Here is a 14,655-nt window from a genome sequence, read left to right on the forward strand (position 1 = left end):
TTTTGTGCTATAATTTTAACACTTAACTAATATATGGCAGTATCGCCATGGTGACATAAATACAAACTAAAACTCTAACTTCAGACTTGGCAAGATACATTTTATTATAGGGCCACTGGGCCTGTGTAATTTAAGAACAGAGATTTGGGCATCAGCGAACAAAAATGTGATCAGTAAGTAAATTCTATATTTATTTGCATCGAAAATGGGGCCTAAAAAGCGAATCTTAATGGTCAACATAAAGTTGGCCCACGATAAGATGGATTAGCGTTTGAAATTACAGTGTAACTATTGATTAAATAATAAGTGATCAGCTGATTTATTTAACGTAACCGATCACATGTTATGAGCACGACAAAGTTTATTGCCCCATGATGACTTATGAGTCCTTGTGACTAAACTCGAGTGCGAATTACACATATGTTAAATAAGAACAGGATGCGCAGGTTTTGAGTATTTGACGAGATGTTTGATCACAACTGTACCTCTTATAGCAAAAAAGCTCCATTCTCGGAACTTATTTAAAAATGTATCAGGTCAGAACAAAAAACAATAAAAGGGCTGCTAAATGAAATTCTAAATCTTATTTACTATACAGTATATCTATCTATGCTGTAAAATCAGGGTATATATTATTATATGAGTTGATAAACGATAGACAGAAACCAGCTTTAATAAAATTGCTAAACTTTAGTCAAATCTGAAAGCACGACTGATGGTACGAGAATAAAAAATCAAACAAAAAAAGTTTATTACAGTAGCACAACCCCACTAATCAGTTTAGGACTGGTATTTAAATAATGGACAGGTAGGATAGTATTATTATAAACTTATAAACCAAAGGGAAAGGGCGTCTGCATCAGATCATCCAATAATAATCCGATAAAATATGCATCGCCAAATATAGAAAGAAACTCACTCATTTGTGGTTGCTGGTACATCACTTGCATCGCCATCCTGAAGATATCCATTAGTTTGATGAAATAGATATTGCTGAGAGCAAGTACAAGATGTATCATTTTAAGAGTAATTGAATGATGCAATCATTTAAAAAATGCTTGATTGGGTAACATAACCCATAGGGACTAATTTTCATTCACCTGATACCAGCAAATGCTGACAAATGAAACACGAGAAAATTATGAAGATAAGATAAGCAATAAAATATTTGAAATATGCACTTAGCAATTTTAAAACTATATTTCTTCTACTAATTAGTAGTAGAAACATTATGTAAAATATCATATATTATCATAAAATTTAATAACCAACGCCATATCTCATTTATCAAGTTAAAAATTCCAATTGCACCCCTTCACAATTCAATATGTTTGTTTTCTATAAAATCGATATTGCACAAAATCAAATAAGTAGAAATAATGAGCTTCCAAAAACAGTGTGTATTCTAATACTGAACTTTCATTATTGCTTGAAATGTAATGCAACATCAATACATTCTAGTGCAGTTGTTCATAGAATAATTTTATAAATATTTTTCCTAGGGCCTGATTGTAACATTATTGAAAAGCACAAACACAAATTATCAAACAATCCATTAAGAAGTAAAAAGCTAAGCACACAAGGTAACAATGTCCATATCAATAAATACATTTTTAAAAATTGATTTCAAATCCATGCGAAATAAACAACAACAAAATCAGATACATGCATAAACATCAAAGATAGAAAGTCACCATAAAATAAATATATATCCAATACAGTATATAATTGAAACAATAATTCCTCTTAAAACTTCTCTTGATAAAAAGTAAATTTGACCACTTATGTGAAGATATCAAAATGAAACTCAGTCACAATAATTTAATTTCTTAAAACAAATAAGTAAATGACAGATAGACTGAACATTGAAATTGTAAAAGATTCCATAATTTTTGAATTCTTATCGATCAAGTAAGATGTAATTAATAAAGTAACCGTCCAGCTAATTTAACAGCTGTAGTCAAAGCATAATTTGTATAGTATGTACAAGTGTACTATAATAGTGTCCTCAAATAACGATGGCATCTGAATGGCTGTAGTTCTAAGTCCAAGCACAATACAATAACACAGAAAAATTAGAAGAGAATAGACATAGCTTTCAGCAATATCAGATGCCAAACTGCAATTAAATGCAATATCCACTCATGACATACTTCTAGTTGTCTTTCTTCATGTCTTCATCAGCGACCTTTGAGGCTGACTCCTTGGCCGGTTCTTTTGTTGCAATTGACACTACTTTCCATGTTGCATTGGCTATAGGATGGAATGGGTCTGGCAGGCCAGCCAGACTCATGCCAAGGTTAACACAAACAAGCATTGCAGAGCAGAAGAAGAGACCTTGCGCAATCGTCAGAGGTATCAATCCAATTTGGATCATGGAAAGAATTCCTGAAATGAGCAGTGATGCCTTGGTGACAAAGGATATCTGCAAGAACTCTCCTCTACTCATCTCAGCTGAGTGCTTCCTCACTGACTCTTCAGTAGTTTGAAGAAACTTTCCTGAACAGCCACCAAGTGCGCCAACTAGGACAAGAGGAATCCACTGCCCTTCAAAGATAGCTGCAGCAGAACTTACAGCCCACAGGATCTTTTTGCACCGTCTCGTTTCTCTGGCTGCCATTAGCAAAATTTGCACTGGCTTTATTTTGTACAAGTTGAAGGCAACATCTCCAGGTCCAAAGTAGACCAGCCACCACATGAAGATTGCAGTGAAGGTATTCATCACATTTGCAAATGGACCCATCAAAGGTTTTCCTAATGATGCAGCAACCAAAATACCTCCTGCATTTATTATCATAGTATTGCCAGCAAGTGATGCGAGAGGGTGCTTGTGGGCAAATTCGAGTGATCCTGGTTGTGACCTAATAGATGCAGTTGTTGCCAGACAATGCACCGAATGTAGCACAGGAAAGTAAGGAATCTGATTCAAGTAGTCTCCTACCGTATCAATCATTTCCATGATTGCAGGAACTACGCCTAGAAGAAATGATAAAATGATAGTTTTGTAATATTGAAAAAAATAAAATCTTTTAAAAATAACAATATTTCTCTCTTGAGGAAACCAAAAGTGCATGGTATAGAAAAACCCAGTATAGAGATGATCCCAATTCCCAGTGTCTGTAACCTCTTAAAAATCTTGTCTAGTGTCTCATATACCCAGTGGCGTAACATTGCCTGTTAGCGCCCCCGCTGAAAAAGCACCCCCCCCCCCCCTCCCCTGCAAACTTTGTCACATAACGATATCTTTTTCAGATGATAAGATATCGCTTAAATTCGGCCAGCAGGGAGATTTAAATTTTGTCACATTAACAATGTGACAGAGGAATCCTTGCTGTTGTGTTTGACCAAATTTAAGAATGTCCAGTTCAAAGGATTTAACGACTTATTTCGTCAAGGTAAATTCCGTCGTCAATCAACACAAGTCACAACAGTAAAAAATGTTCATTACAAAATTTGCTGTTTTTGATCTTGAATATAACAATATTGCAGCACTATTGCAACACTAGTCACATAAATTATTATGCTACATATAATATGTTAACATTTGTAGAATTATAACATCTCAACATGGTAAGATGATTTTGATTTCATCGCAAATAAAATTATAACTCTTAGATTAGATTAGATTAAGAATAATGACATGCTGCTACACGGCATGTAAACAGGGATTGGCTAGTTAGAGGCGGTCCGTGTAGGCCTTACACTGTGCTTTCAGCAATACTCATAAACATCATCAGCTTTTTGCAAAGTAACTGGTTTATCGACATAGGTATGATAAATAAAGTAACATCATATTCTAATCGAGGTATGGTAGTTCAAAGTAAGGGAAGAAATTTAAATTTTATCACACAAGTCATAAAGTCATTTAATTGTAAAAGTTATTTTTTTAAAATCAACACTAGTTATCAATGTGAGTTAATGTCGTATAATTCATAATGCACGTAATATGTTAATTAAAGACAGTTTCATTCTATAATCATTGCTTCAAAATTTAACCAATTAAATATACGATTTTGTATCATTTTTCATTTTTGTGATAATGTTCACATCAACTGCATTTAAACATTAAATTGGATCAACTGTTTTGTCTTTATAACATTTTCCAGACTTCGAATCTAAATGTTGTCCATTGTTAATGATAGACTAGCCCGGCGCGCGCTACTTCGAAAAAATTTAGACGAGTAACATACGTCAATTAATATCAAAATTAAGTACAAATGATTTCGGCAAAGCAAAATAACAAACAACAAAAGTATGTACGTCCTCCCAATTGTCCTTTTAATATAATTATGTATTTACAATTAACGAGAGATACTCGTAAAATATTTGTTCCAACTATTTAAAAACCGTCAACGTACGAGTCCAATTTGTTTCTAACAATATGGACAGCTTTAATTTTACTGAGCGGCGATTGTTTCTGAACAAAAAAGCCTGCGCCTGATATCCCATATTAAACAGGCTGGGCATATTATATATGGGGTGGCAATTAGATGTGGACCGTTCTGTGGATATGCTTATACGTTTTTTATGGTATATGAATAAGCTGTGGGATTGTAAAAGTAAGCTGTACCTTGTACTTTTGATTCACGATGTCAATCCTTCGCATCTCGCCGATCCGCATCTCGCCGGTTGCGAGAAGCATTTATATTGGATGCGCGCGCGGCCCAGTAGTGCATTGCCACCCCAGCGAACGCCGCGGGCTTCATGCGCCGCTAAAACGTTTAAATTTCATTTTTATAATTCTCCCAAGACTCCTGTTAAGACAAATTGCGAATGTTTAGCTTTAAAACTACTTTGTTCTTAAAACAATTGTTTTAATCATCGAATACTGAAGAGTTCAATTCAATCCAAGGTAAATTGTTGAAATTATGAGTGATCATGAATGAAAAATGAATAATTTACACGTAAAATTTGCCTCAAAATTTGTCTTGAAAAATAACCATAACTCTGGCTATGATTTGAATTTTGAAAATTTAAAATGCTAGTGCCGCGCACAAAAATTTTCCGCGCATTTAAAACGTGTCGATAATGCACCCAAACCAATGTCGCGTTGGATAATAGTATCAAAGCTGGTTGAATTCACAATTTTCATTTCTTGTTCCAGTTTGTAGCTTTGTGTGGCAGCCATATTGGTTTTATGCGTGCGTATATATTGCGCGCTATCTATATATCTTACCGTTAAATGTACGTTTACAGATTTAATCGAGATCTCTGCGAGGCTTTCATAATTATGTATGATATAGCTTGATATGGTGTTACTTCAAATTGCTGTAATTTCTATTTATATTGACTGAAGTAGAGTACAAAATAAAATTATTTGCTCTCTAATTTTAAGGATGTCGACCTGCAACTGAAATTGAGTGATATTCGACTTTCAATTTAGATTCGCTAGTCAACAAAATGATTGCTCACTCCGAAATAACGACTTTCAAGGAATGGTATGTACCCTATTATTTACAACAAGGCTCCCAGCATTATAGTAAAACATAGACAATAGACAATATTTTAATATAAACTATAATTAATTTTTGACCGGGAACATTCAGCAGTTAACTTTGTCGTATTTTAAAACAAGTAACTCGTGCCCAGTTCGTAGAGAAGATGGATTTGCTGTATTTTAAAACAAGTAACTCGGGCCCAGTTCGTAGAGAAGATGGATTTGCTGTATTTTAAAACAAGTAACTCGGGCCCAGTTCGTAGAGAAGATGGATTTGCTGTATTTTAAAACAAGTAACTCGGGCCCAGTTCGTAGAGAAGATGGATTTGCTGTATTTTAAAACAAGTAACTCTGGCCCAGTTCGTAGAGAAGATGGATTTGCTGTATTTTAAAACAAGTAACTCGTGCCCAGTTCGTAGAGAAGATGGATTTGCTGTATTTTAAAACAAGTAACTCGGGCCCAGTTCGTAGAGAAGATGGATTTGCTGTATTTTAAAACAAGTAACTCGGGCCCAGTTCGTAGAGAAGATGGATTTGCTGTATTTTAAAACAAGTAACTCGGGCCCAGTTCGTAGAGAAGATAGATTTGCTGTATTTTAAAACAAGTAACTCGGGCCCAGTTCGTAGAGAAGATGGATTTGCTGTATTTTAAAAGAAGTAACTCGGGCCCAGTTCGTAGAGAAGATGGATTTGCTGTATTTTAAAACAAGTAACTCGGGCCCAGTTCGTAGAGAAGATGGATTTGCTGTATTTTAAAACAAGTAACTCGGGCCCAGTTCGTAGAGAAGATGGATTTGCTGTATTTTAAAACAAGTAACTCGGGCCCAGTTCGTAGAGAAGATGGATTTGCTGTATTTTAAAACAAGTAACTCGGGCCCAGTTCGTAGAGAAGATAGATTTGCTGTAGTTGTCAGTTTACGGACAAATAAAGTCGAAAAGCATTAATCAGAATATGTTTTAGGCTGTCCCAAAATTTCGGATTCTTTTTTTGGAGTTTGAAATTGGCGGGAATTTTAAAACTCTCGTTCTGGTACCAAACCAATATTTTCAGCGCAGAGTTTTAGCGCGCGCCAAGAGCACACACGTATTTTTGCATTGAAGCCGCGCGTTATTTGCACGTGCACTTCTACAGATTAAAATTTGGAGAGGGCCCTTACTGCTTACATTACTAAGTTGTTATGTAGTAATATTGTGAATTTGTCCGAAACTGGGAACAAATCTTGTAAAATTTTACGAATAGAAGTTATAGTATTACTTGACTGTAAAAATTTACTTAGTTTCACTTCCATATTTCAGGATCCGACCGCTGATATTAAAATTGAAGAGTTAGATTTCATTGGAACATGGAATTACTGTAATGGAAAATAAAACAGGTCTTGCTGAGGATGAAGAAATGTTATGTGGGGAGAAAATGGGCTACTGGAAGTGGACCTTCTTAAACAAAGACGACTTTCACAAAATGTTTAAAAGATCACGGTCGCGGCATCGAACCTTGGACGCTTCCCCTGCCACTGTCAGACACTCGATATTAGTACTAGTAGTGTGCGCTACTCGAGCTGTTGATATATGAGTTCTTCGGTGTTATTTATATAATTGTAATATGTAATGACTGACAGTGCGAGATATCTTTTTTTGTTTCTATTTGATGTGTTTAGTGTTTGTGTTGCATTCTAATATAAACCGCGTATTAGTTTCGTGTCAATTTTAAATTTGATAAGTTTATCTTTAAACTGTATTTATTAGCAGTAATAGTTACATTTTGGTATTATGCCTATATTTATTATTGTAATACTGTTGTATAATGCTGTTTCTTCCTCATTGTAGCTTACATATAGGATAGCATACTTTGCTATGATCTTTAATCACAGTTGACAATAATTGATTAGAGTTAATGATTGTACGCGTTTGAAATCTTGATTTGATATCATTATAACCTTTACTAATGTTCAGATGAATGAATTTGATGTTTTATTTTTCCTCGGCACTATTGAAAATCCTTTACGGGATAGAATCGGCACTGTCAAATATCTTTAAAAGGTTCGTGAACGGAATTACAGTCGATCTCCTGACAAATTTATGCCGAAAATTTGTTTTAACACGCGCAGCAATATGAAGCCCGCGGCGTTCGCTGCGGTGATTGCGCTACAATACCTAATTGTCATACGTTATATGACCCGTTGTATGACCCGTTGCATGACCCGCCGCGCACCCGTGCGCGGCTCCCCCTGTAGTGAAACGACCGTGGGGGTCACGATGTGATACAAAGAACTCTAAAGTAAAACGACAGTGCACAGGAGGACTATAGTGCAAAGAAACTGCTACTAATTGCTGCTCACTGCTGCTAACTGCTGCTAATTGCTGCTCACTGCTGCTCACTGCTTTTAACTGCTGCTCATGCTCACTGCTGCTCATGCGCTTAACGGGTGATACTCGTAAAATATTTGTTCCATATATTGGACCTTTGACGAGTCTTGATACATGTTTCGTATCCAAATATCAGAGATATTATGGATACACCATGAAGGAACATCTCTGCGCGGCGTAAGTAAATTTACAAGTTCGCGCGAAAAATTGTCTTATTTTCCTGGCGCTTTGTTCTCGCGCCGGGAGTGAATCACTAATTAGCTAACTACTTCACTAACATAATCTACAATGCGAAGTAAGAGTTACCACGTTACTCTTTTATTTCTCCGTTAAGCCTACAATTCTAATAACTAACAATGGAGTATGAGGTCAATTAAATGTCCATAGATATGGATTATAGAAATTATATAAACACATAATTGAACAGCATGAGACAAGTGGAAAACTAACAAACGAATAGATTTCAAGCTCGTAAAGGATCGTTGCTGGATATTGGAGATTTCAAAACTGTAGTCCGACAGTCAAAGTTCTCTTGTCTAACTTTAGTGCGTATCGAACTTGACTCCAGATAGAGCACTTTAGTTCGACAGAGTCGAACCTCAGGGTTTGTCGAACTACATGGTATAAGTGACGAACTAGAGTGCGTGTCGAACTTGGGTACGTGAACCGAATCTACCATGGTAAAAACATCTTCACACCGTAAAATGGGCAAAAGCTACAATAACGGTTCCTCCGACATTGTTTACAGCGGGCAATATCCTTTATTTCATTCAATTCTTCTGAAGTGTTCATGACCAAATTACGGTCTTTAGGATCGTCCATTAATAATTTAAGGAGGCTTTTGCCGGGACAACCTATACACCCTTTTAATTTTGACAGGGCAGCTCAGAAGTAGATGGTTCTAAAACAAAACATAAATAAATCTAATCCCTTTAAAATAAATATGCTACCTTCTAGCTTACTCATAGAACACAACTCGGAATGAGCTTTTATACTTCATATTCAAATCAAGCGGTAAGTAAATATTGATAATATAACTAACTCTACTGCATTATAATCCACCTTGCGTGGCTGAGAGGACCAATTCGTTCTCTCGACAGTTCAGGACTCAGAACCCCTTAAATTTTTTAATGGCAGGTCTATCCTGTGAAGGCACCAAATAAATCTTTGCAATTCCCATCCAAAATTCTTCTCTAAGAGGGCTATAATCCCATTGTGACGTCCGGTGTTGACGTTAGTGGCGTAACAGCCACAAGATCTTAGTGGCGAGTTGTCTAATGTCGATCCTAAGCTCATCACAATGCTGCATCTTTTCTCCCGTCAAGGTAGAGCGACTCCACTTTCAGATTCCGAAGGTCTTCTAACTCATTCTCTTTAGATCGCTGCACTATCTTTGCATTTCTTCAGTCTCCTGAAATATATTATGTCACAATAGATCATTAGATGATACGTAAAGATACTGTACAGGCAATCCATGATTGTTGATTTGTTTGCATACCCAAAAATATTTCTTTTACATTAATAGCTTATAAAAAACCCCAACATTAGGATGTATTTGAAAAGTAACTTAAAACGACATGCAGAGCGACCAATAACGCCTGAATCAATGCTTGGTAGCACAAACCGGAGGTTAAAAATGAATACTTGACCACATGGTGACATGGTTGTTGCATGGGTCACTTGCAAGTTCATATATCACATACTTGGTTTTACATTTCGGAAAGCAGCGTGGGTTTCAGAGTTCCGACTCCACTTGAGGATATGCTCCTGATAGCGTAATCCAGTTTCTTTATATTTGGGATAACCTCCGAAACAGAAACCATGTCCCCCTCCGCCGCTTTTGTGGTGATGTAGAATGGCTTCAGTACCGCAATAGCTTTGGTCAGAAGATCCCAATCGTGAGGAGTCATCTGCAAAATTCAGTTGATCAATACTTAGCCTGTACATTGAGAAGTGAGCTAGGAATTAGGAGGTCCAGCGGACAAGAATTTGTTCCAGTTACATTCCAGGGACATTGATTCTCTAAACTTGATGTTAACTAGTGCTACTCAGAAAATGAGAGATGAGTCAAAAGAGCTGCATGTAAACTGACCTGTTGAGATGCAGACAACGATAACTCTGCATTTTGACCGGTGATTGTTATTGCATATTTTTTATTCTGAAAGGCCTGGAAGATCATGTAATAACTGTTCCATCTCGTGTCCACTGCAACTGGTCTGATGAGAGTTGCCTCTACTGCTTGATTTTCATTCAGTAGACGTTTACCTGCATGTGCGGGATAGTTTAACATATGATAGTTAAGAAATGATAAACGCAAGTCGTAACAATGATAGTTTTGCCAAGATTATGTCACTCAACGAACATGTACCTACGGCAACATTTTAATCAAACGTTATTAATGTGTACATTTCAGTAAGAAAATATTTTGAATCAGCCGTTATTATCAGTATGTGACAATGAAATCATCAAACAGAAAACCTAAGGTAAATGTAGTGATTCTCACCTGCAGGGGTTCTAAACTCCTTGATAAGACTCTTGATCTTTTTGATAAGCCGGTTAACTCCACTTTGAGAAAAACAGAATTCTTTACGATGAGATTCAGTAGATGGAGAAAACAGGATCCAGGCGGACAAAGCCTTTTTCATGTTTGAAGCAGTGTCGCTGATAACGCAGTGAAGTTTCTCTTCGGACAGACCCCATGCCTGCAGTACAAATGACACATTGTTCTTTAACGAGTCACGTAATAATTTGTAATTAGAAACTATGTGGGCAGCTAACGGTTAATATTTTCTACTATCAAAAAGCTAAGCGCACTCTGATGAACTCGAAATGAGCATGTATTTCGAATTTTACAATCTATATGGCATTGGCAGTCCTGAGTTCTGAGTTTGAACTTTGATCATGGGGTTAGAAATGACACAAATTAGATATATATATGAGCTAAATTATTCAGATTTAACGATAGAACTTACCGGTATGTGCTCGGTTATAGGGAAGGCATCTCAGTACAATAACTTTTCTTTCGAAGTTTGTAGTTACGAAGTGTATTATGACCCCCAAATAGGAATCCAGCGCTTTTGACAACCAAACATCACAGCTCAGACTGTAATCAGCTCCTTTCAGTCAATAAATTTCTTCAGTTTAAACTGTACTCTATCATATAATTCAGGAAACAGTTTTGTGCGCACCACCTTCTCTGAGGGTATGTCAAACTTCTTGTTCAAACCTGAATGAGCCGGAAGTCAGATGATCTTAATTTATCTGTAAATGATTATCCAACAAATGATTGTCAATCTGCTGCTAATTTACTTAATAGCAATCAATTTTATCATCACAAAGAACTCAATTGGAATTTTAATCTGGAGTCATCACAGCTCGAGCCTAGAAAAGTTGTTTTTTATTGAGCTAAATTATTAAAAACGTCCCAAATCAATCTTACCGTCAACAAACTGTTGAAATTGTTCATTCTCAACAGTCGTGTATGGGAGCATCTGATCAATAATCCATTTCAGGAGCAACTTTTTAGATCTTTTTGACGTTCATCAGTCTAGTAACAGTGGCGCCGCTCCAGACTGCCCCCAGTGTGGGCTGATTAGATGTTGTCAGTTGATACATCGATCTCCGCTCAGCTTCGACTTCATCAGACTTTTGTCTCTTGAGTCTTGACCCTCTGTGATTCACGTATTGCAGTTGCTTCCTTGTGTTTAGAAGGGTGCTTATGTTTCAAATGATCCCATAAAATGGTTACCTGGATATCATCCTAGCCTAAGGCATGTGACGTGACAAGCACCTGCAGCAAAGATTAGATTAGATTAGATTAAGAATAATGACATAAACATCATCACTAGTTTTAAACAATCTTTCTGATTTCCTCATTATCAGAACTGTGAACATTTCACAGCCTTCGTCATTAAAAAACAAACAAATTCTATAACTAACATAATTGTCATAATTTATTTAGAGAGTTAATACTGAGTGGAAGAGTAGCTACTGAGGGAAATGTAGAGTATCACTGATGAAGACAGAGAATTAATACTGAGTGGAAGAGTAGCTACTGAGGGAAATGTAGAGTATCACTGATGAAGACAGAGAATTAATACTGAGTGGGAGAGTAGCTACTGAGGGAAAATGTGACCTCCAGATCAGTAAAATTAAGGGTGCTGGGAAAGCTGCATAGAGTCCACTAGTATTTAATATTAGCCTGTACTGGCTCAATAAAATGTGACCTCCAGATCAGTAAATTTAGGGGTGCTGGAAGAGCTGCATAGAGTCCACTAGTATTTAATATTAGCCTGTACTGGCTCAATAAAATATGACCTCCAGATCAGTAAAATTAGGGGTGCTGGAAGAGCTGCATAGAGTCCACTAGTATTTAATATTAGCCTGTACTAGCTCAATAAAATGTGACCTCCAGATCAGTAAAATTAGGGGTGCTGGAAGAGCTGCATAGAGTCCACTAGTATTTAATATTAGCCTGTACTGGCTCAATAAAATATGACCTCCAGATCAGTAAAATTAGGGGTGCTGGAAGAGCTGCATAGAGTCCACTAGTATTTAATATTAGCCTGTACTGGCTCAGTAAAATGTGACCGCCAGATCAGTAAATTTAGGGGTGCTGGGAGAGCTGCATAGAGTCCACTAGTATTTAATATTAGCCTGTACTGGCTCAATAAAATGTAACCTCCAGATCAGTAAAATTAGGGGTGCTGGAAGAGCTGCATAGAGTCCACTAGTATTTAATATTAGCCTGTACTAGCTCAATAAAATGTGACCTCCAGATCAGTAAAATTAGGGGTGCTGGGAGAGCTGCATAGAGTCCACTAGTATTTAATATTAGCCTGTACTGGCTCAATAAAATGTGACCTCCAGATCAGTAAAATTAGGGGTGCTGGAAGAGCTGCATAGAGTCCACTAGTATTTAATATTAGCCTGTACTAGCTCAATAGAATGTGACCTCCAGATCAGTAAAATTAAGGGTGCTGGAAGAGCTGCATAGAGTCCACTAGTATTTAATATTAGCCTGTACTGGCTCAATAAAATGTGACCTCCAGATCAGTAAAATTAAGGGTGCTGGAAAAGCTGCATAGAGTCCACTAGTATTTAATATTAGCCTGTACTGGCTCAATAAAATGTGACCTCCAGATCAGTTAAATTAGGGGTGCTGGAAGAGCTGCATAGAGTCCACTAGTATTTAATATTAGCCTGTACTGGCTCAATAAAATGTGACCTCCAGATCAGTAAAATTAAGGGTGCTGGAAGAGCTGCATAGAGTCCACTAGTATTTAATATTAGCCTGTACTGGCTCAATAAAATGTGACCTCCAGATCAGTTAAATTAGGGGTGCTGGAAGAGCTGCATAGAGTCCACTAGTATTTAATATTAGCCTGTACTGGCTCAATAAAATGTGACCTCCAGATCAGTCAAATTAAGGGTGCTAGAAGAGCTGCATAGAGTCCACTAGTATTTAATATTAGCCTGTACTGGCTCAAAAAAAGGGGACCTCCAGATCAGTAAAATTAAGGGTGCTGGAAGAGCTGCATAGAGTCCACTAGTATTTAATATTAGCCTGTACTGGCTCAATAAAATGTGACCTCCAGATCAGTAAAATTAAGGGTGCTGGAAGAGCTGCATAGAGTCCACTAGTATTTAATATTAGCCTGTACTGGCTCAATAAAATGTGACCTCCAGATCAGTCAAATTAAGGGTGCTAGAAGAGCTGCATAGAGTCCACTAGTATTTAATATTAGCCTGTACTGGCTCAATAAAATGTGACCTCCAGATCAGTAAATTTAGGGGTGCTGGAAGAGCTGCATAGAGTCCACTAGTATTTAATATTAGCCTGTACTGGCTCAATAAAATGTGACCTCCAGATCAGTAAATTTAGGGGTGCTGGAAGAGCTGCATAGAGTCCACTAGTATTTAATATTAGCCTGTACTGGCTCAATAAAATGTGACTTCCAGATCAGTAAAATTAGGGGTGCTGGAAGAGCTGCATAGAGTCCACTAGTATTTAATATTAGCCTGTACTGGCTCAATAAAATGTGACCGCCAGATCAGTAAATTTAGGGGTGCTGGGAGAGCTGCATAGAGTCCACTAGTATTTAATATTAGCCTGTACTGGCTCAATAAAATGTGACCTCCAGATCAGTAAAATTAAGGGTGCTGGAAGAGCTGCATAGAGTCCACTAGTATTTAATATTAGCCTGTACTGGCTCAATAAAATGTGACCTCCAGATCAGTAAAATTAGGGGTGCTGGAAGAGCTGCATAGAGTCCACTAGTATTTAATATTAGCCTGTACTGGCTCAATAAAATATGACCTCCAGATCAGTAAAATTAGGGGTGCTGGAAGAGCTGCATAGAGTCCACTAGTATTTAATATTAGCCTGTACTAGCTCAATAAAATGTGACCTCCAGATCAGTAAAATTAGGGGTGCTGGAAGAGCTGCATAGAGTCCACTAGTATTTAATATTAGCCTGTACTGGCTCAATAAAATATGACCTCCAGATCAGTAAAATTAGGGGTGCTGGAAGAGCTGCATAGAGTCCACTAGTATTTAATATTAGCCTGTACTAGCTCAATAAAATGTGACCTCCAGATCAGTAAAATTAGGGGTGCTGGAAGAGCTGCATAGATCGTCCACTAGTATTTAATATTAGCCTGTACTGGCTCAATAAAATGTGACCTCCAGATCAGTCAAATTAAGGGTGCTGGAAGAGCTGCATAGAGTCCACTAGTATTTAATATTAGCCTGTACTGGCTCAGTAAAATGTGACCTCCAGATCAGTAAAATTAGGGGTGCTGGAAGAGCTGCATAGAGTCCACTAGTATTTAATATTAGCCTGTACTGGCTC

The 14,655-nt window shown here is 37.1% G+C and overlaps 3 protein-coding genes across 3 annotated transcripts in view; all 3 read right to left on the minus strand.

The window, feature by feature from the left end:
* LOC134811025 (cytoplasmic polyadenylation element-binding protein 4-like) overlaps positions 1 to 971 on the minus strand; it is a 39,658-nt gene extending 38,687 nt beyond the window's left edge. The window contains exon 1 of the mRNA XM_063817730.1: positions 920 to 971. Coding sequence (XP_063673800.1) covers positions 920 to 971 — 52 coding nt within the window. The remainder of the gene's footprint in view (positions 1 to 919) is intronic.
* Positions 972 to 2,155: 1,184 nt separating this feature from the next.
* On the minus strand, positions 2,156 to 2,722 carry LOC134826724 (trimeric intracellular cation channel type B-like). The gene has a single exon (XM_063839214.1). It carries the CDS (start codon positions 2,720 to 2,722, stop codon positions 2,156 to 2,158), a length of 567 nt encoding a protein of 188 aa, XP_063695284.1.
* A 6,478-nt stretch (positions 2,723 to 9,200) lies between these two features.
* LOC134811358 (uncharacterized) lies at positions 9,201 to 11,678 on the minus strand. The gene is made up of 6 exons (XM_063818150.1): positions 11,241 to 11,678; positions 10,774 to 11,027; positions 10,305 to 10,503; positions 9,894 to 10,066; positions 9,505 to 9,711; positions 9,201 to 9,212 (listed from the first exon to the last, which is right to left on the minus strand). The coding sequence occupies exons 3-5, from the start codon at positions 10,444 to 10,446 to the stop codon at positions 9,511 to 9,513; spliced, it is 516 nt and encodes a 171-aa protein (XP_063674220.1). The 5' UTR covers positions 10,447 to 10,503; positions 10,774 to 11,027; positions 11,241 to 11,678; the 3' UTR covers positions 9,201 to 9,212; positions 9,505 to 9,510.
* Between the last annotated feature and the right edge of the window lie 2,977 nt (positions 11,679 to 14,655).

Source organism: Bolinopsis microptera, chromosome 2 (assembly GCF_026151205.1).
Source record: "Bolinopsis microptera isolate Bmic1 chromosome 2, MBARI_Bmic_1.0, whole genome shotgun sequence".
Taxonomy (NCBI): domain Eukaryota; kingdom Metazoa; phylum Ctenophora; class Tentaculata; order Lobata; family Bolinopsidae; genus Bolinopsis; species Bolinopsis microptera.

Bases quoted from the DNA above. Each gene is read 5' to 3' on its own strand.
- LOC134826724 (XM_063839214.1), bottom strand. From the start codon at position 2,722: ATGAATACCTTCACTGCAATCTTCATGTGGTGGCTGGTCTACTTTGGA.
- LOC134811358 (XM_063818150.1), bottom strand. From the start codon at position 10,446: ATGAAAAAGGCTTTGTCCGCCTGGATCCTGTTTTCTCCATCTACTGAA. The intron at 10,067-10,304 runs GTGAGAATCACT...CCGCACATGCAG, and splicing joins GGAGTTTAGAACCCCTGCAG to GTAAACGTCTACTGAATGAA. The intron at 9,712-9,893 runs GTCAGTTTACAT...TGAATTTTGCAG, and splicing joins CGTTGTCTGCATCTCAACAG to ATGACTCCTCACGATTGGGA.